This window comes from Hipposideros armiger, unplaced genomic scaffold (genome assembly GCF_001890085.2).
Source record: "Hipposideros armiger isolate ML-2016 unplaced genomic scaffold, ASM189008v1 scaffold_1055, whole genome shotgun sequence".
NCBI lineage: Eukaryota > Metazoa > Chordata > Mammalia > Chiroptera > Hipposideridae > Hipposideros > Hipposideros armiger.
The window spans coordinates 266,236-287,773 of NW_017732405.1; the positions used below are offsets into that span (position 1 = coordinate 266,236).

Here is a 21,538-nt window from a genome sequence, read left to right on the forward strand (position 1 = left end):
CCAGCAAATCGGGCTCTTCCGTACAATGGGCGCCACTGGGCAAGACAAAGGGATCAAGCCCCAACACGCGTCCCACGTGGATGAGCCAAACTGCACTCTGCCGAGTCCAGAAGGCTACACCCAGTGTTTCCATGCATGGGATGTTCTGGAAAAGGCACGATTACCACACAAAGGACACACTGGGGTAGCCAGGGCTTGGGGTGGGGGCTCTGATGACAAAGGGGCAGCACGCAGGAACCTTTGGGGTGATGGAACTGTGGCATTGCTCTGCGGTGGTGGACACACGACGCTACGTGTGGGTCAAAACACACAGAACTTCACTCCATAAAGAGTGAACTTTACTTCAAGCGAATTATTGTAGAAAACATTCAACCAGGCTGTCGGGTGACGCCAGAGGGGCCACAAATTGGCACACAAGAACCCAATGGCATTACTGAGGGATGACAGACCCGCTGAAGGGCTGGGGGAGAGAGGACTGCGTGACGTAGCTGACAAGCCCGGCTGAGCAGGTAGTGAGGATGAGAGACAAGAACAAAGGTGAGCAGCACCACTGCCGGCGCCATCCTGGCGCTGTGACACACACAGGGCGGAGCAAACGAAGAAATCTATTGAGAAGATCTGACAGGTTTACTCCCTGCAAGAGGAAGACATCACTACTAAGAGAATGGACTACATCGGAGCCCGAGGTAGCAACAGGCTCATGTTACACGTTTAAGCATGTGTGCAGGTAAGTATGGATGGGTGTGGGGTTATGATATACCCACGTATCTCCTAGCTCAACTCACGGTGAGCAGCTACAAGCAGTGACGTGGGGTGGCAGAATGAGCACACCGGCCCCCGACATCAGTTTCTAGCACAATCTCCACTAAAAGGAACCCGGGCTCTTTGGAGGAGTGGCTGATTCCAGGGCTGGGACGGGAAAAATACAAGATGAGGCTGGAGTGTCTTGTAGTACCAGGTGGCAAGAAAGTGCCCCCCAAACCCAACCCAAACTCCAGAAAGGGGTCTATCTCAAACACGTGACGAATGTGAAGGAGCCCAGGGACCAACGGGGAGTGAGCTGAGCCACAAACACAGCAGACAGTCGTGGGTTACACACCAGCATAACAATATCCACGGACCACACGGACACGCACAACCAAGTAAACCGGGAAGCGAGGCAAGGGTGACAGCTCTTCCAACACAAAGTCCCATTAATAAATGTCAGGAATTAGGGCCACGGAATCACCAGAGGGAAACCCAGCAGGACACCGGTGACGCCCAGCTAGTGGCCCCTATTAAGGGAGGAGCAGGACACCGCAGGGTCCGAGCATCTCCTCAGTGCTCACTAGTTACTGTGCTGCTGTAACACGTGGCCAGATCGCACACCCTGCTCTGGCCCGGCAGCTCGAGGCTGCCTGTGGTGGATTCCCGGAGTGTGGCAGCAGGGAAGCTGGAGGCCACAGCTGCACCCAGGGACCGCAAGTGCAGATCCTGACACCACGCACCGACAATGCCACTCGGGGCACATCACCTCTGTGGCCTTCCTCCAAAAGCCCAAATAACCTCGGTCTAAGATCAAGGGAAAACAGACAAGGCCAAGTTGAGGGGCAGTCTCCAAAACACCTGCCCGGCACTCATCCAAGTGTCCCGGTCATGCAGGTGGGAGGGCACTAAGGAGACAGATGACTAAACGCAGCTGAGGTCCTGGAAAAACTGGGAAACCCAACAGAGACTATAGTTGGGTTTGTGTCAGCCAACCCGAGTGCCCTGGTTCTGACAGCCGGGCTGTGGTTTATGGATGGCAACATCAGGGAAGCAGTGAAGGGCACACAGAAACTCTGTTCTATTTTTGTAATTTTTCTGTATGTCTAAAATTATTCCAAAACAAAAAGTGACGAGCAAAACAATGTGGGTGCTGTGCTGAAGAATGCACTCGATCTGGCAACATGAGCTCAGGCCACACAGAAAATGGGGATGACGGGGGCAGTGCGCTGAGCCCAGGAAGGGGAGCACGTTGGTCTGAGAGCTGCCGCAGGCCCCATCCCCCAATCCCCGGCAGAGTGCTGGTGCGAGGAGCCCATGCCCAGGGGAGGCCGCGTCAGGAGGCCCGGCTCACCTTCACCATGATGTTTAACATGGCCCCAGGGTAGGAGATGGTCACCTTGGGCTTTTTCACACTACTTGTCTTGATTACAAAGTTTTCAGGGAAGCTGTTAGGTAGCACGCACCATATTCCATCTGTGTCCAGCTCTAAGGGCCTCCTTCAGAGAAACAGAAATGAGGCCACATGGATGCTGGACCACAGGCAGCCAGGAGCCACTGTGAAATCTGGACAGTGGCTGAGACCCATCCTGGCCATCAACCCAGCATGTGAGGCAACCGCCCGTTTCCAACTCCCTTTTCTCGGAGCCCTTCCCTCCCACTCCAGCCCTCCTGGCCCACCCCAGCAGGCGTGCCAGCCAGGCGCTGGCCGCAGCACAGCGCTCACCCAATCTGTTCAATCAGCTCCCGTGCCTGTGTGATGATGCTGGCCCCCGTGAAGCAGACGATGCCAGCCATTTCCATGGAGTACCAGCGGGCCCTGGGGAGGACAGTCACAGCCTGAGGGTGGGCGGGGCTCCTCCAGAGGGTCATTAGGACAGGTCAGGAGGGAGAAGGATGCCAAGAGGGGGACTGAAACGGGGCAAGAGAAGGTGGAATTCTGTTCTGTGCTGAGGGCACTTCTCTGTTCCTACTTCAGGGTGTGGGGCTCAGCTCAGAACCTCGGCCTCTGTGGGGCTCTCCATAGCAGCCCAGATGCTCACGTGTTCCCATGAGCTTTGCCCGCCATCTGCAGCACCAACCATCCCATACCTTCTCTTCTCCCAAGCCCTGTGCACACCCTCCAGCTTCTTAGGGAAACAAGCCCACAGGCACCCTCGGCTTCCTGCCACCCGCTGACTCATTGTCCCTGCCCAGGGAACTCTGCTCAGGTTCCAGCCCTGTTCTCCCCCTCCCCGTGCCATTAAAAAGCAACACAAATAAACAAAATGACCCTCCCTCAAGCCCAGTTCCTGTGCCACCCACTGCCTTCCTCCTCCTCCAGAGCTGCAATGTTGACAGTCCTAGTGTCCCCACCCAGTGGCCAGGCCTCCCCTTCAAGACCTGCTCTGCCTGAGGCCCCACCTACTGGGTCATGTCCAGTAGACACGCTCAGGCCCCACCTCATCTCATCTCTTGCAGCCCTAACCCTGGAACAGTGTCCCGGAACTGGCTTTAAGACCCCATCTCCTGGCTCTCTCCAACTCTCAGGCAGCTTGACATCCCTCATTAGCCACATGGTGCTACTTAGCAACTGACCAGACCCTCTCCACATCCCAAGCGGTGACATTCATTAAGTCACACACACAGGACAGAAACTACCAAATCACGACTCCAGCCCAGGATGCTGAGACCAAGGCGTGCAGTGGTATGGATGCCCCTTGGGGCCCACCTGAGGGGGCGTGGTGGCCCATAGCCCTGCCCACTCATGAAGGCGCCCCGCCCCGCCCTCTTCTGGCCCCTGGTGTGAGGGCACCCCAGCGCAGGACGCACCCTTTGCGCATTACGTAGCCATAGAAGGAGTTGAGAATGCACTTGTGTGCGAGCTGCAGCGAATCATACAGCACCTCCATGTTCCTGCAGCGCCTCACTTCTGCCGCGTCGCCAGCCTCCACAGCTGCACACAGCTTCTTCTTCCACACCTGTGAACCACGCACATGCGATGCCGTCATGCCATGTCACGCATGTAGGAACTTCCTGTCTACAGGCCTCTACTGGTACATGCCACACTTACTTCACTCCGTCTCTGCTGGCACTACCAGTAGAAAGCTGTAGATACTGCACACCTTGGCACAACTTCCAGAGATAAGGACGTACTCCTTAAACAGGGCACGGTGTCAGGCATAGACTCGTCCCTCACAGGGTCTGCATGACCCCAATACCTGCTTCTCCCACATCCCGAGTCACCTTCAATCTAGAACTCCCCTGTGGAAGCCACCAACCTGAAAGGGGTGCTGAGCACAAAGAACTGGCCCATGTTACATGTTTACTTCCTGCGAGCCCAAGGATAGGAGGAGATACTCCACGTGGACACCTCAGACCTGGGGCAACTTCAGCGTCCTGGGACAGAGCCCAGAATCTGACAGTTAGCTGGAGGAGGGACTGAAGCCATGCCTAAAGACTAAAAAAGAGGTGGGGGCTTTGCTCCACCAGAGGCCCAGGGGCTCCAGATCCGGGTCCTATTATTTCATTTTCTCTTATCTACGCACTTGACAAGCTGAGTTTCCAGGTCTCTCAAACAACACAACTCAGAAACGGCTGATAAGCAGAGAGCCAGGTGCCCGTCATCTGTGGCAACGCCCCACGGTAACAGTGTTCTCACTGGCCAGTATCTCTGGGCCACCCACTGCCTACCCAGTACTGGGCCAGGGCTGTAAGGTGATGGAGCTGTTCACTGTGGTGTGTTTGTCAAAACCCACACAACTGCCTACAAAAGGGGGGAACTTAACCCTGTGACAGGTTTATGTCAACGGAGTGGCCCAACCACCACCAGGGAGGGTGCTGGACACGGGCATTCGGGCATCTGAACGCCCTCCACCCGCTGCACTTCTTTCCCCATCACAGTGGTCAAACATGACATGTTCCTCCCATCTGAACATCTCGCCTTTACCCCCCCAGCTGATGTTTTGTCAGTACTTAGAAAAGTGTTCGGCACATAACAGCTCTCAGTAAATGTCCTGATGAACTTGCATCAGACTAGAAGACATCGGATCACGAATGGTGCGCCTGGGCGGGTGCAAGACCCTCACTGCCAGGAGAGGGGGGCACACAGCAGCCATAGACAGACTGCACGGTCCAGGGTGCAGAGCCTCAAAGGAGAGGCCGAGGGACAGCTCCCCCAGTGGGCTAGCAGATTAGCCCCACCCGCCTCACTGTGCTGACTAGTCCTAGTTAACAGGTGCTGTGGGAAGGCTAAGGACAGTGCATCCCCAGCTTCTGTGATGCCACAGGCCGCCGAGGACAAGGTGTCCTGGGATGAGGAGCTAGGCCTGTCTGTGTCTGTAACGGCTGGACTCAGGGGAACCAGAGCTACTCAGGAGGTCTCTGGAAAAAGCAACTGATAAAGAAATGCAGAGAAGACCAAAAATATTTCAGCAAATTCCCCATCCAATCTGAGAAAAAAAATTTCTTAAAGGTTTGGTATTTAAGGGACAAAAAATTTAAGACATTTATTGAGTGCCTACTATGTGCCAGTTACTGCATTAGACTCTGAAAAATGAGATAGACAGTCACTACACTTGCAGGGCTTGTATAATGAGGGAGACAATTGAACAAGTAATTTAAGAGTTAATCACGGCTGGCTGAATGGCTCAGTTGGTTAAGAGAGCAAGCGCTGAGCAATAGGGTTGCCGGTTCGATTCCCACATGGGCCAGTGAGCTGTGCCCAAGCTGAGCTGTCGCTGAGATGCCAACAGGCAGCAGGATGGCTCAGCTGGTGAGAGCAAGTGCTCCTAACAACAAGGTTGCCAGTTCGACTCCCGCATGGGATGGTGGGCTACGCCCACTCACAACTATGACTGAACACGGCACCTTGAGCTGAGCAGCAGCGAGCTGCCAACAGGCGGCCGGATGGCGACTGGACTTGGAGCTGAGCTAGCTGTGCCCTCCACAACAAAGATTGCAGGACATCAACTTGGCTGTTCCCCTTCCCCAACAGTGTTCCCCTCCCCCAATTCCCCAATAAAATCTTAAAAAAAAAAAGTTAATAAAAATAAAGTAAGATGGTATGGCAGTTTCTGAGAAGATTAAAAACACCATTATCATAGGATCCAGCAATTCCACTTCTGGGCATACACACACAAAACTGAAAACAGGAACTTGACATGTTTGTACATCCCATGACATGTTTGTACGTCCCAGACAGCGCCAAGCAAGGATCCTCACCTCAGAAACTAGACTCTATCATGACCCCACAAAGGTGAGACTCACCTTGTGGAGACCTTTGAACTCATAGCGCCTGTCGCGGAAGGCGCGCACCGTGTCCACGTAGAAGGAGTTCTCCCGCTGGCAGATGGTGGTGAGGCGCTCCCCTACTTTGGTCACGTGGGTTTTCTTGTAGGCCTTCCGGCAGTAATCTAAGGCACAGTCGGGATGGGGAACACGTGAGCCTCAGCACAGCGGGGAGCATGCCTCCTGGCTGGACAAGAAGGAAGGCAAGGAGGCAGCGATGCCACAGACGCAGCTCCAGGCTAACACAAAAGGCAGTCCATACAGAAAGCGAGGTGGTAGTTTATCATATCAAAGAAAGGGCAGCCCAGCATGAATGGGCCAAATACACCAAAAGCACAGCAAGGAGAGTCCAGTGTCTGAACACTTGTGAAGCCTACAGGAAGAACTAGTTCACCATGATCTGATGGGTTCAGTGGCTGGTTTAACTGACCCCAGGCTGTGTCGCACCAACACAGCCGAGGACCCAAAGTGGGAGACAGAGAGCTAGGAAAGCCATGGCCACGTCCAGGCTGCTCACCTGCCAGCCTCCTCTTCTCGTACTTAGCCTGCTCCTCACGGGACAGCTCATGAAAGGCCCGCGCTGGGCCCTCTGGGATCAAGGGAGGGAACTTCTCCGACTCCAGCTGGTGCCGGATCCGATGGTACTCGCTGCGGCTGGCCGGCACTGGGAAGGGTGACAGCAAAGAAGAACCACGATGGAGACCAGCCCGTCTGCTTCCGCTGAGCAACCCCCCTCCTGGCCCCCACTCACTGAACTCGCCCCTCCACTGCCAGACCATCTTCCGCTGGCAGTTTGCTCCAGGCTTGTTGAAGTCGCAGGCTGCACAGGTGGCCTCGTCCACCATGGCAGAGGGCTGCAGAGGGCACAGGGAGGCAACAGTTAGGCATCAGGCAGCAAGAACTTGACCCAGATACAGGAATCTGTCTCACCTGCAGGCGGTTTGTCAGGATGATGTTTGGGTACATGGCCCCCACATCCAGATGGTAGATAAGGGGACACTCGATTCGGTTAGGAACATCTTTCAGGGAGGTGAGCTTTGTCTTAATCTGATCACACACCTGCAGATGAAGAAGAAAGAAAAGTGAAGGCTGGCGACCTAGCAGAAAACTGGAGACTGTACACAGTAACAAGGAAAGCACCAAAGGTCCCAGACAGACACCAGCCACCAACATCAGGCCCTGGGGTGTGAGAGCTGTCACAGGAGCAGAGCCCTACTAAGGACCAGCTCTGGGGGTGTCACGGGAGCAGAGCCCTACTAAGGACAGCATGGTGGGAGCAGCAGTCTCCACCCCAGAACTTTTGGGGTTGGGAGAAAACTGCAGAAGATTATCTGTGGACTCACATGGCAGGGCCTGTCTGCCAGTGAGTGTGGGACCTGGCCAAAATACCAACAGTCACCCTTGCTGGGGGCCCCGTGAGTCCCTTAGGTGAGCATGTCCCGGCAAGCCCTCAGCTGATGGGTGAGAAGGCTTGAGCACAGGCCTCAGACCAAATGCAGTGCCAGGCAGCCTCCCGTGTGACTTCATAAACCAATGACTCCGATTTCTGCTTCCAGCCAGGGCCTGATCTGTTTGCTTAAACACCCTCCTAATACCAAACACCTAGAAACGCTGCCTGAAATATGAAAACTATCCCTGTCTGTGCAAAAGTGAGCTTCTCAGTTATCCCAGGTACAATGCGACAAGCGAACTGCAAAGCAGAGCAGGGAGCTGACCTGTTGTCCCCAGGGCCACCCCATGTCTGGTGACTCAGTGAGAGAACACAGCCAAGTCAGACAAGGGGAAAGACACGTGGGGTGAAGTCAGGAGCAGCCCAGGCTCAAGCTGGGAGGAGCTTCCTTCTTCTAGCACCAAGCTGATAGCAGTGTCCCAGAGACCCAGCGCCAGGCTTCTCCTGGGGCTGGTCACACAGGCACCAGCCTGCACAAACCCAACTACTAACCCTGGGAGGACAGCATGCGCGGCCGTCCTGCCAGATAAAGGGAGGGAGCCCTGCCATCCCAGCGCCCAGACGCCCGCCGGGGGCCAGCCCTGCTCGCAGGACCGTGAGCACAGCCAACTCGGCCTGAGCCGGGAGCCCTGCTGCTCATTTCTCCGGCCTCCTTAAGGACAGGTGACCCACACACAACAGGGAGACGAAACGCAGAACTTCAGATAAAGGCAGGACTCACTAAGGCCACTTCCACAGAAGGCTAAGCCAGAACCCCATCTATTCTGGGCTCTGAACGAAGAAGGTGTCTTTGCCTGAGCATCTGTCACCACAGGCCGGTCCCTCCAATGGATCTGCGGTTTACACTGTACTTCTCACTTGGTCTGGGAACGTTCAACCAAGGAGCCAGGTAAGAAGGAACCCCAGTCCAGTGTTCCCTCTATGAATCCTGGCAGAAACAACCGTAAAAGTACCTGGTGGCCCTTGAGAGGCCACCTGGATTCCCTGCTGAAGATGAATTCGCATTCCAAAATCTGAGTACGGGAAGAGACACCCACCATGACCGACAACGGACACCATGGAAGGTTACCCCAAGAACTTCAGGGAATAAATCTCCTAAATATGCTAAAATGAGTGTAATGAAAAATACAAGAGACCAAAAATCTAAAATACAGTAACACGGAGTCCACTTTTTATAAAATAAAGCACATTTGAAAAAGAATAGAGCTTCTAGAAATAAAAACATTGTCCTAAAAATAAAAACAGTCACTGAGACTGTATGGGAATAAAGCTAAACAGGCTGTGACAGTCATATATTTTTATTCACTCCCCAAAATGTTACACGCAGCTAAATCAGAACACAAGATGTGGGGCCGGCCAAGTGGTGCATTGGTTAAGAGCTGGCTTGGGACGCCAGAGGGCCCCGGTTCGGATCCCACATATGAGGGCCAGTGACACCGCCCTCCACAGCTAAGATGCTGAACAACAGCTCAACCTGGAGCTGGGCTGCCGTGAGTCGCCGGCGACGGCGTAGGCTGCAGCCCCTGCTGCAGTGGGTTGCCATGGGCTACCATGTGTAGCCAGCAGCTAGCGTGAGCAGCCAGCAGCCACAGTGAGCGGCTGTCCAGAAGCCGGCGACTGATCTGCCTCGCCCGGGAAGAGCGCAATGATGGTGCCAACTTGGGCCAGTGAAGCAACGTCCTCCACAACTAGACTGAAGAACGAAACGACAGCGACTTGTCTGTTCCCCTTCCCCCAATTCCCCCAGCGTTGTTCCCATCCCCCACAATTCCCCAATAAAAGTCTTAAAAAAACTTCGACTAGCCCCTCACTGCCAACAGAGCCCAAGTGAACTGGACATGAGACCCACCACTGCCATCTCTGTCCGCAGCCCCACGGTGATCCGACAGCCTGTTCAGGAGCCTGCCGTCTCCCTGTGAAACTCCCTAACACACCAAGCTGGGTCATTCACTGTGACAATGCTGGCGCAGCTGTCCTACCTGACCAGAAGACACCCGAGTCATCCGTCTTGATGCCCAAGCAGCAGCACACAGTAGGTGCTTAGTGAACACGCTACCGAATGAAGCCAGGCTACGAGGCAGCGCGTGTACACACTGTCCCCTCCCGGAGCTTTACCTCTTCGAAGTTGGTGACCTGCTCCATGGGCACCTTCTCCTCTTCTTCGATGGCGTGACGCATTGTCTTCTCCACCCGCTGCAGCAGGAAGTCAAAGGCGGAGGGGTTCTAGCACAAACCGAGAGGACACAGGTCAGATGGGAAATGCCCCGGCAGCACGCAGCCTGCCTTAGGGACGCTGTAGACCAGGTTCCAGAAGGAGTCGACTGCTGACCTGCAGTGACCCAGTGCAGGGCAGGCCAGACAGGATGGCCAGTGAGGGCCAGGGGCCATGGCTTGACTTCAGCCCTTGTGGCTTCTGGATGCGACCGAGCCTGGGGTACCCAGGGGAGAAAAGGGGCGTACCATCCTGAACCGGCAGGGGATGTCACTGCGGAACACGCCGGACTCCAGGGCCTCCACGTGGCCGCCCACATAGGTCTCAGAGTCCAGTACGTGGCCATCATCGGTCATCTTGTTGAACTCCTGCTCCTGCTTGTTGGGGAAGATGATGTTGGCATGGAAAGCCTGCACCATCAGCAAGGCCTCGCACAGCGTCCCGGAGCCCTTCCGCAGCACCTGCAGGAGAGGCGAGGCTTAGCCGACACCCAGGCCAGCCTGCAAAGGGCAGCTGGCCAGCGTGGGTTAGGGCACTGACCTCATCAGGCTCCATGGGGATAATGGTGCACAGGGCGAATATGAAGGGGTGGACATACTTCATATACAGGTAGTATGTGGCCACTGCGTCCGACACCGAGTACGTGGCCAGCGTCTGAGGAGAGAGCCGAGTTAAGGGCCACACCCCCTCCCACTCCCACTCTGCTCACCCCCACAAGGTGCGGGAGATGGGCGCTGCGGCACCAACCTGGGGCTGCTCCGTGGCCATCCGGCACATGTCTTCGGGGTCCAGCTCCACGGGGTCGTAGCCCAGCTTGGCTTTGGCGGCCGCCTTGAGGTTGTGGCTGCCCACAGGAAGGTAACTGTCCCTCTTCACCCACCTGGGAAGGAGAGCAAGAACAAAGGCCAGGAATCCGTGAGAGGGGGCAAACCGGACACACAGGAAGACACGCCAGATGGCACAGGGCCCTCGTGACCCACTTAAGTTTGCAGACACACCAGCCAACACAAAGACACGCCAAGCCAGTGCTCCACGCCACCAGCATCTCTCATGTCCTTGGGGAAAGGGTCAGAGAGCAGGCAGGAACCCTTGCCCTCCACACCTCGTGCACTAGTGCCACTGGACTCTGCTATGTCCGCCCAGCCCTCAGGCCCTGCCGTCACACTCCCTCCTCTCTGCACGTGGTCCTTCAGCAAGGAAACACGCAAGGAGGCCTCGTTCCTGTCTTCACTTCCTCCCGATGACTGACACCTGTCTTCCTGGGACCCGCAGCTCCTACTGCCCGTGTCCAGCCCCAACTCTCCCTGCCTTGCCCGGGGATGCCCCACGGTGGCCTACCCAGCACTGCCGCCTTGCTGAGGCCCCCACTTCTCTTACTTCCCTTCTTAACAGTCCATTCACCACCAGTCTCCAAGTGGATGGAGCTCCCCGGCCTGCTTCTACCTATGAGCTGGGCTCTGCCCTGTACCTGAAATCCTACGCCAAACCCTGAGAACCAGGCTTCCCCGGGCTTCACGCATCCTGGCCCCGAAATCCATAGACCCCCAATTCCTCGCCTCTCAAATATTAAGCCCACCTTTCCCTTTACTCCCGTTCACATTACGACTGGGCCTACCCTCCAACCCACACAACTATAGGGCTAAAGAGAAGATGGATCAGCTTTAAATGTGTCGATGGCTCCCCACAACAGCCGAGGTGAAACCACCTCCCCACAGGGCACCGAAGGCCCGTGAGACCGCCAGCTACCCTTGGCACTCCAGACCACCACACCCCGAGCTCCAGTGGAGAGGCAAAGGGACCTCAGACCAGGCCTTTCTTTCTGGCTGGGAGTCCCTGCCCCAAGGGCCAGCGCTGCACATGTCTGGTGCACGATAAGCACGTGACGAAAGACAGCACATCCCAGGACCCAGGCAGAGCCAACAGCTGTGTCCCCTCAGTGATGGGAGCTGCTTCTCAGAGGCCACCTTCATCCCCTGAGAGGGCGTGGGCAGGACTGGTGTGTGTGAGAAGAGAGCCTTGGACCTCACTCACGAAAGCCCCCATGAGATGCTGGCGAATGGACAAGTGAGAGGCGTGGCCCACCTGAGACAGTCCATGTGGATGCACTGGGGCGCCTTGTACTCCCCCTGGCTGTCCTTCTGGAACCCGATCTCCTCATACATGTTCAGTCCGTGGGCTGCCGCTCTGGTCTCCACGAAAGGCCTGGGGACGGGAGAGGACGGACAAGCACACAGGGCAGTGAGGCCCTAACTTCCTCGGAGACAGAAGATGGCCTGCAGGGGACATCCGCCAACCTAGGAGCTCCTCACATGGGTGGCACTTCTGCCTCACCACCCCCCCCACCCCCAACACACTTTCTTTCATCTCAGCCCTTTCACAGAGGACAGGCCCGCAGCATTAAGTGTACACAGTGTCCTACAACATCCCCTCCCGAACTCTTTTTCGTTACACACTAATTGGACATTAGACTCACCAGTCAAAAAAGTCCCCGTTGTAGGTAACCATGATGGTGGGCTTGGTCTCCTGGACATGTTCAAACCACCTTTGGATTAGATGAACCTGAATTCAACGAGTCACAGCGTCAGCGGGCTGCTTTTCCTCTTCATCCAGCTCTTCCCAGCACCGTCCCAAGTTCAGCAGTGCCTCACGCCGGCCCTCCACCCGCCCACCGTGCCTCCACACGGGCGAGGACGCATGCGCAAGCCGAGTCCAGAAGCTGCTGTTTGAGCGGATGGGTGCCAAGGCCTGAGGACAGTCAACATGCCTCTCCTTCCCACGTCCCCCCAAACTGGCAGCTTCCCGGGGACACCTCGGTACCTCATCGGGTTCATTGAAGATACAGAAGGGCCCTTCATATTCTGGCTTGGGCGTGAACTCGAAATCGTCAATATCCTCAGCAACGATCTCCCTGTTGGTGATGAGGTAGCCCTGGAAATTCACCAGCAGTCAGCGTGGGTTAGACACCAAGCCAAAGACACAAGCCTCTTGACACTCAGCCTAGAAACTCCTACTACAAAAATCTCTGCGACATCTTGAAGGTGCCTTCGATTTTCAACAAGAGACATGCTACCTAAGCCCCGATGTCTCAGATTTCAACCACAAGACGGGAACGTGGCTGGATGTCAGAACAGCTTGCTTTTCACTTTCTGGGATTATATTCACTCATTATTCACCCCCAAAATACTAATCATGGGGTGGATGCCGTTCTAGTTTGGGGACCAGGCAATGGCCCTGTTCCCAGGGAGCTTACATCCCAGAAGGCACGCTTACCTGACCATCGATCATATAGGAAATCATCATAATCTGGTCGATCTCAGCATCAGGAAACTTGAGGGGCAGCTTGGTTGTCTCAATGTCAAATGCCAAAACCACAGGGTCCTAGAGGGACAAAATGTAGCATTAAGCCAGCCACAAACCCAGCTGAGCTCTGGAGACCTCAGAGATCCTCTCTACACCCACCACCAGCTGCTCCACATCTAGCTGCTACAAGCAAGAGTCCGACTGCCACAGGAAAGGTTTCGAAAAGAGTGGGACAGGCATCTCGGGGCTGGCTGACCCACAGCAAGAACCACGATTCAATAATGGTATGAAAATACAACACGTCCGAGAAAAGGCTTGATCATAGGAAAACCCTAGAATTGCAGAACACCTGAGTCTCAGAGCTCGTTAAAATGCACGACCTCGGGCCAGCTGAGTGGCTCAGTTGGTTAAGAGCTCGCTCAAGAGTTTGAGCTCTGAGCAACAGCGGTTCGAGTCCCGGCCCGAGCCGAGCAGCCACTGAGCTGCCAACAGGTGGCAGGATGGCTCAGCTAAAAAAAAAATTTTTTTTAAATGCATGACCTCATCTTGACCTTTATGACAACCCTGACAGAAGATAGTGGTACAACTGACGTCTTCATTTTGGAAATGAGAAAACAGAGTAAAGACCTTCCCAAGACCACAGAGCTGTCCCCAAAAAAAGGCCTGAATCCATTTTTGATCCCTAATGAACCCGCTTCCCCACATCACTTTGTTACTGACTGCCCAAAATGAAGTCAGAGAGCTCCATCAGGTGCTCCGGGTCCAGTCTCACTCAGATACTGACATCACCTGGTGGTGTGCAGGTGCAAAATGAAATTATACTCTCGGTCAGAAGTGGAGCAAGAAAACGATTACTCCTTAATTCTCTTACAAAAGTATTTGAGGAAAAAGCAAACAAGTCTTTGAATCAAATTCACCTTTCGGCACTGAATTAGATCTCTGCAGAAACCTGGGGGACATTCAGGATGGAGACATGTAAACAGTACTTACGGGTCGCTCGACCAGGTCATCCCGGCGGATGATCTCAACTGGAAAGGCGTTTCCTCGGTACCTGACATTGTACCAGTGAGCCTGTGGGACATGTGGCCCATTAATGGAGAGTTCACGTCTGTTTCCACCAGACTGAGCCACACTGTAACCCCAGGCAGCTGCGCCACGTGAGGCACAGCCCACTCACCACATGGATTTTCAGGTCGATGGAGAGACGGATGTGGTAGGGTACATCGTACTCCCGCATGTCCACAATGTTGTCCAGCTGGTCAGCAGTCTTCTTAGAGGCTTCCTCTTCATCAATGATCACGCTGCCCCCTTGCAGGACACTGCAAACAGAGGATGCTACTTACTCAGCACACTCCACTAGTGGCTGGAGGGGGCAGACCTGAGTCCACACGGAGTAAACGTGGCTGGGATGACCAGGACAGGCCCTTCTTAAGACCTTGGATGACCCTCCAAGTCACAGATACAAGGAAATTCAGCATAGCTTAGGATATATGCATTGTATAGGATTGTAAGTTACACCCTACTTAAAAAAACAAAGAAGAAAGACACCTTTGTTACTTGGGAGTTGTGTCTACAAATGTGACCTACTGTCACTGAGCTTGTTTCTTCATCAAGAAAAAGAGGATGACAGTAACAGGCCCACCCCACAGGAGTGTCATGAGGTAAGAGTCACAATGCTCTTGGTTAAGTGACGGATAAATGTTAACTATTTCTGTACCATAGTTGTTCCTATCACATCCAAGCAGGAAATCACTGTCACTAAAATAGTCTCTCCAATATTAGCCCGCAAAGCTTCCAAATACTGAATGAACTATTCAAGGGGGGAAAAGACAGACAATGAGTTTCAGAGAAGGCATCTGGGGACTCGGTCTCTGATTACACCTTGTAATATTCTGAGAAGTAATTTATGGGCCACGGGGGTCTATGTGTGTGTGTAGAAATGTTCAGAGTCCCAAACTGTTCTTCTTTTGTCAAAGAATACAATTAGTTCTTCTGAAGTCATCATAACTTTTAATTTGCCAAAATTTCCTCTTTTCCTGCTTCCTATTACTGTTGATGTCTGAACGTTTGGTGAACAGTATTTGGTGTCCTACATTAAATTCCTCTGTATAACTCCAAGGTTCTCTGGAGAAGATGTGCTGTGTAAATCTAGGCATTTAATAAAATTTGTAGACAGCTTAACACTTGCCATAAACTATGAAAATAGACTATGTTAAGGTGGTGGGATTAGGAATCTAAAATGTCTTAACTGTTATAGCAACTCAGTGTTAGAGCCACAAACCACCCTTCATGTACGAGGAGAGGGTCCGCTGAACTACAAAATAAATTAAGACAAAGGAAGCCACCATTTATGTAACACAAATGGAGAACTGTAAGAAATCCAACTTAATTGCTCTTGCTCTAGGTGTTTCCAAAGTGATCAGAGTCACTCATTAAGGCCACTAACAGACCAGTTTCCCCACCTCCTATCCATCTCATCAACTCAGGAAAAGTGGGAAACAGCCCTGTGGGCCGCCCGGCTGCCGTGCGTGCCAGAACAAAGCTTACCTGGAGAGCATGGCCGTGTAGGTGTCACGGCTGTGGCTCTGCTCCCGGTTCTTCTTCACAGCAGGGGAGATCTCCTTCCTCACTCTGACAAGGTCCTCCACGGTGTTGAACGACAGCTTAACGTAATTCCGCTTCAGACCCACCAAGTGATTTGGCTACAGAGCAGAGTTTAAGAAAAAAAGGACTTTATTGGGGAGAGAAAATAAAGGCAGAACGACTCGAACGTAAACATCCTTGTCAAACAGCTGGGAACTCCAAAGTATCTTGTCCAGCTCTGCATGTGGCACCAAGTGCACCACCACTGGTGTCAGCCATCAAGGCCTCATCCTCTGTCCCACCCCACGCCCACAGGTACCAAACTCGGCCTCTTTCCAAGTCACTCCTGGCAGGGTGGACCCAGCCCCATTTACCCTGGAAGGTACGGTGACACTTACCAAGTCCAGATCCTCTTTGGGAACAGTCTCTACTTTAGCAATTTTACCCTGAAACTTCTTAGAGAGAAAAGATGAAACTTCTCGCTCACACCCCTAAATCAGGATCGTAATGAAAAGACTTTCCATTAGAAAAATCGACTTCCTTCCTTGCCTGTTTCTCTAGTGTCGTCAGACGCCTCCCTGAGCCTGTGTGAGCTGATTCTGTGAAGCAGACTCACCTTTCTGGTTGCAATGTAGAAATAGGGCTTGTAAGGCAAGGCCACCTGCGAGTCACCAACCCATTCAGGGGAGATGAGAAAGGAAAAGGAGAAGGTGAAGGCAGCTGTTTGCTGCTACCCCATGAGCAGCCTCCACCCAGTGCTCCCTAGGGCTACAGAGTGTCTAAGAGATGGTGCGACCGGAAGTGGGAACCTGCACACACCGCGGGGGAAGGGTCTAAGAGACACAACACTGCCCCGTCATTCAGCCTTTCCGGGCAAGCTCCTCAGGTCTCTTAGGTGGTGGTAACGGGCTCCCAGGGGCCATGTTCCCTCCCGACGGGCTTCAGGCAGCTGCACACCAGCAGCCCCCCAAGCCCCAGAGCCAAAGGAACACTCATCATTTGGGGCCCAGCTATGCCTTTTCACCAAGTGGATTTTAGCTTGTTGGGGTTCAGGGGCTTACCTTAAATCTGCTGCCATCATCTTGAATAAAGTAGTAATCCACTGCACTGACTAAGCGTTTCTCTTCATCTAAAACCTCAGTCTAGAAGACAGTCAGCCCAAACAGGCACAGGTTACCCCCCACACAGCACAAGAGTCCCTGTGCTCCCCATTGGTGGGAAACTGAGCACTTTCTTCACCCCCTTCACAAGAGCCCCATCATAACAGCCTCCGGACAGATTTCTCTCAATTTCTCCCTCATCCTCAAAAGGTTTACTCTTATGGGCAACAGGACACCCCTCCCCTTAGTCTTCACCCCAGGGGCCTCTATGGCCCAATGCTGCTGAAGAACAAAGTAGAAGAGCTACAAACAGCCCATCTCCACCTGCATCACCTGGACAGCAGATTCCCACGGCAGGTGGCACCCACCCTTCAGACAAGGGCCATGCCACCACAAGGGTGCGGAGGGAGGGACGGGAGGGGGAAACGCCCAGGTGCTTACGGGATGCATGTTGATGAGCCAGCCTGTCCTCTCGCCCGGCTCCTTGAGCCTCTCAAACCCGAACCGCATATCCATCCTATCGGTCCACTGACTGCGCTCCAGGCGCTTGAGTGCCGAGATAGAGGAGGGGGCGCCATCGTCCCTGGGTGGGAGGAGGAAAACCAGTCTTCAGGGTCACGACGCTCTCCACTCCTACAGCCCTCAGTCCACCCAGTGTAAGCATTCTGGGTGTGACACGGTCGATACATCCCCCAAAAAACTCGCGTTTGGCAAGACAGCTCATTCTAATAACACAACTCGTGGGGAAAATACGACTGGGGCAGGACCCTCCAAAGCTGCTCAACTCCATAAGCAGAACACTAACAATGACCACGGCTGGATGCCGTCTTCATGGGATATTAGAAGTGCACAAAGCCCACCACTGCTCTCCTGACAGCTTATCCCAGAGGAAAGAAAAGCCACGTTCATATAACAACGTTCATATGTGTGAATGTCCACTGCTTTGTTCACTAAAAACAACCCAGATACTCCTCACCAGGGGACTAGCTAACCTGTTACATCCATCCAGTGGGGTGCTAATCACCAACAAAAAGGAACAGTTACTGATACCTGCAATAGCCTGGATGGATGTCGAGGGAACTGTGCCGAATGAAAAGGCCAACTCCCCAAATTACACACTTTATTTATTACACCATTTACATAGCTTCTTGAAGTGACAAAACTAGTGAAGATGAACAGATGTGGCTGCCATGGAAGGCATGGGGGACAGAGAATGGAGGGGCCGTGGGACAGCACGAGGGGTCCTTGGGGCAGAACCATTGGGTTTGACTGGGTGGTCACCAGTATACAATGTGACAGAAGTGCACAGGACTAGAGACACGCACACACGAGTGCCTAAGTGCTGTATCACTGTCAGTTTCCAGGCTGTGACCTTGTGCTGTTATGTAAGATGTCACCACTGGGGGAAACTGGGTGAAGGGCTCATAGGACCTCCCTGTATTTCTTACAACTGTGTGACAATCTACAATTATCACAAAATAAAAAGGTGTTTCTTCATTTATTTTTAAAACGTTAGTTCCCAAATGTATTATTAGTTTGTTCCTTGGTAGAATGGAATTAACAATGTCGACCATATAAGGTTTTCATGCATATCATAAGAGACAGTCAATATAACAGCACTTTGAGAATTACAAAGTCGGCAGCGCAAAACGATGGAACAAAAGCAAGAAGGTAGAAGATCAAGTTGGACTGAATTCCAGCTCTGCCAACACAGCGCTGATGATTAAATCCCACGGCGCACATGGTGCACAGGCAGGGTTCTTTGTACACAGTGTGCTCAGTAAACACTGTGTGGTCTTCATCAAAGAACAATACAAATATAAGGGAATGGCCACTTTTTTGTTGTCTAACAGGTAAAATTCTGTAATGTCAGTTATTTGGGAGAAATGAATTGAATGAACCAGTCATGTGCTTTCAGTCGTGTAATGTGAACTGGACTCTGCGGGTACTGAGCTGTATACTCTACAGTATCAGGACACCTGCCTCAAACTTCCCAAGCCTTTCTCTGTGTAGACCTTGTGATAACTCTTCATACAGGTTTTACCATAAACCTTAAAGTACTTGATGAAGACTTCCTACCACCAGAACTATCTAAGCCTGTTCTGATTTTCTAGAGCTTAGGTTCATCCCAAATTGTTCACAATCTTTTAACTCCACAGGTATGATCCCATCTAGATAGACCAGAGTCATTACAATTTAGCTATCTTCAAAACAGAACAATGCTTGTTTATTAGCATTCCAACTTTTTAAAAAATTACTAGTTTCTTCTTTAAACCACAGTTCTGAGATTCTGAGTCCTGAATAGTTTTTGGCAAGAAAGCCTATTTGTTTGCTAAGTCAAGTATATTCTCCACTTTTAAAAAATGTATAGCCAAGAATCAATATCCCATGCCTTTTTGTCTAAATGTAAATAAATGAGCTACTTATAAAGCAATGAGCAGAGAAAACATGCAAATGTTTAGAGTGGTGCTGGCAAGCAGAGAGGTGGTGAGTGGAGATGGAAATACACCCCATGCAGAAACCACCAGATTCCCACCACTAGCTTGGATACTAGTTCTCGTTCTTGCTGGACCACTCTCCTGGGCAGTGTTTCCTAAGAGCTGTTCACCTGCTCTTCCAAACAGAGCATTTGGGTTTCTTCACAGTAACCCAGGTCTCAAAGGCATTCTCCCCAACTATTCATGGATATTCATTATTTCCCTTCCAGCACCTCTCATTTCTCAACATCTGATGCTGGCTCCTTGCTACGTTGCCAGGGTTCCTGGGATAGCACAATTCTTGAAACTACATGACCAAACTACTTCCATCTCTGAACACTAGTAGACTTCTCCACAAGGTTGTTGTTTCTAAAATATTGCCTATCATTTGACCTTACAATTCCAGTTTTAAGAACTTACGCCAGGGAAACTGACGTGCAGTAAATAATTTTTTTTACATACAGATGTTTATCACAGCTTCGTTTATGAGAAGGGGAAAAAGGAAGCAGTCTAAATAAAAAGAGACCAGTTAAAGAAAACTAAAAATAAAAAAAATTTTGAACCAAGCCTTACAGAATTCCCATCCTTAATTACCATAACATTTCACCAATTGTCAATTTATAAAAAGTAGAGAACTATTTCCTAAGAAAAACTCTTGCTTTGCCTGAAAGTATTCCTGGGGTCACCTCCACGTGAAAAGAATGACCTATTTCAAGATTAGGATCCTTACTTTTCACAAAAGATTATAACCACCTGCTGCAGGCAGGATAACGGCCCCCCACAAAGATGTCTATGTCCTAATCCTGGGACCTGTGTTACCTTACACGACAAAGGGGACTTTGCAGGTGTCATTAAAGATTTTGAGATGGGGGTGACCTGGGTGGGCCCAGTGTAATCACAAGAGTCCTAGTAAGGGAAGACAGGGGGGCCAGAATCAGGGAGAGAGGCTGGAAATGTGACACGCTGTTTTGAAGACGGAGGGAAGCGCCATGAACTAAGGAATGAAGCTACAGGAGGCGAGGGACAGATTCTCCCCTAAAGCCTTCAGAAGGAACGGCACCCCGTCGACTTGAGTTTTTAGGACTTCAGACCTCTAGAGCTGTAAGAGAGCAAGTCTGTGCTCTTTAAGCCACCAGGTGGCGATTTGCGACAGCAGTAAGGGGAGACCTACAAGTCACCACGCTAGATGACATCTTTGAGATGTCTGGATTCACCTTAAATCAAACACACGGGGAAACTGTATTGCAGGCCCCGCCAGAGAACACAGCTGATTTCAGCCCGAGGCCCAGGTCTGCCCCGCTCACGGCGATCTGCGCCGGGGCACGCAGACCTCCACGCACCCTGGGCGGGCTGGAGTCAGCGGGGTGGGAACCGGCTCGCTCCGGACCCCGTCTCCTCCCAGACCTATTTCCTCGGGGCTGCGCGCCTCGCCTTTGGTTCCGCGACCGCGCAGCATCTGAGAAGCAGGGCTACCAGTAACGAAGACAACGGCTGCCGTTTGCGGGGCGCTCACTCCAAGCGCTCCGCACACGCCGTGTCCTTCGGTTTCCAGGACGAGCTCCGCGCGGGGGGCCGTCGGCACCCCCACTTCACAGAAGACGCGGAGACGCCCCCGCCGCCACGACGCGCCGCTTCACGGACACACTCCCCTGCCGGGACGTCGTGAGGATCGAAGGGGCCGCTCGACGCCCGCTGTTCAGACAGCCGGGCGAGTGGGAGGGGCGGCTGCCGCCGGTCTCGCCGCCGCCGCGAGTACCCCGCGGAGCGCCCAGTCCGGCAGCCGTGAGCGCCGGCGCGTCGCCTCACATCCGCGAGCCCCAGGCTCAGGCACAAAACGTGGACGACAGTCCGCCCCCAGCGCTCAGGGCTTCCCCTGAGGACTGACGGCCGCGAGCACGGGGACCGCGGTGTCGCCGCCGTAAACCAGCCAGCCCGCCGCCCGGCTGCTCCTCGGCTAAGTGTCGGCGCCACCGCGCAGCCCGCGTCTGGCACCGCGGCCCTCGCAGGGTCCCGGCCGCCCGCCCGCCCGCGCCTGCACCCTCGCCGAACGCGCGGCGCGGCAGCCCTCCGTCCCCGAAGTGCCCCACGGAGCCGTCGCGAGACGGACTAGCGGAGGAGAGGGGCCCACAGCCGCCGCCACCACACAGGCGGCGCGAATCCGGGCGCGGCCGCCTCGGCACGAGCCCAGAGCCTCCGCGGAAAGGAAGGGCCCCGAGCCCGCCGCCCGCCCAGGAGGACGGGGCGCCCCTTGCCTGCTGGCCTCGCCGTCCGCGCGCGGCTCCGCGAAACGCCGCCCGCTGTTCCTCAGCACCATCTCGCCGCCTCAGCGTCTCCGGAGAAATTTGGCGCGCTCCGCCAGCTCTCGCGAGAGACCGGAAGTACCCCGCCGCCCAATCAGGAGGCT

General features: G+C 53.5%; 1 protein-coding gene across 1 annotated transcript in view; it reads right to left on the bottom strand.

Annotated features, from left to right (window-relative positions):
* POLE (DNA polymerase epsilon, catalytic subunit) overlaps positions 1 to 21,490 on the bottom strand; it is a 44,530-nt gene extending 23,040 nt beyond the window's left edge. Inside the window, exons 1-24 of the mRNA XM_019631910.1 lie at positions 21,387 to 21,490; positions 17,099 to 17,240; positions 16,619 to 16,699; positions 16,174 to 16,218; positions 15,956 to 16,048; positions 15,522 to 15,676; positions 14,152 to 14,293; positions 13,965 to 14,045; positions 12,945 to 13,052; positions 12,492 to 12,602; positions 12,148 to 12,233; positions 11,757 to 11,876; positions 10,422 to 10,554; positions 10,215 to 10,328; positions 9,923 to 10,135; positions 9,578 to 9,685; positions 6,943 to 7,071; positions 6,764 to 6,866; positions 6,530 to 6,676; positions 5,992 to 6,137; positions 3,556 to 3,704; positions 2,471 to 2,563; positions 2,099 to 2,243; positions 1,329 to 1,473 (exon numbers count right to left, since the gene is read on the bottom strand). Of these exons, the coding sequence (XP_019487455.1) occupies positions 1,329 to 1,473; positions 2,099 to 2,243; positions 2,471 to 2,563; positions 3,556 to 3,704; positions 5,992 to 6,137; positions 6,530 to 6,676; positions 6,764 to 6,866; positions 6,943 to 7,071; positions 9,578 to 9,685; positions 9,923 to 10,135; positions 10,215 to 10,328; positions 10,422 to 10,554; positions 11,757 to 11,876; positions 12,148 to 12,233; positions 12,492 to 12,602; positions 12,945 to 13,052; positions 13,965 to 14,045; positions 14,152 to 14,293; positions 15,522 to 15,676; positions 15,956 to 16,048; positions 16,174 to 16,218; positions 16,619 to 16,699; positions 17,099 to 17,240; positions 21,387 to 21,448 (2,851 nt within the window). The 5' untranslated portion in view covers positions 21,449 to 21,490. The remainder of the gene's footprint in view (positions 1 to 1,328; positions 1,474 to 2,098; positions 2,244 to 2,470; positions 2,564 to 3,555; positions 3,705 to 5,991; positions 6,138 to 6,529; positions 6,677 to 6,763; positions 6,867 to 6,942; positions 7,072 to 9,577; positions 9,686 to 9,922; positions 10,136 to 10,214; positions 10,329 to 10,421; positions 10,555 to 11,756; positions 11,877 to 12,147; positions 12,234 to 12,491; positions 12,603 to 12,944; positions 13,053 to 13,964; positions 14,046 to 14,151; positions 14,294 to 15,521; positions 15,677 to 15,955; positions 16,049 to 16,173; positions 16,219 to 16,618; positions 16,700 to 17,098; positions 17,241 to 21,386) is intronic.
* Positions 21,491 to 21,538: the final 48 nt, after the last annotated feature.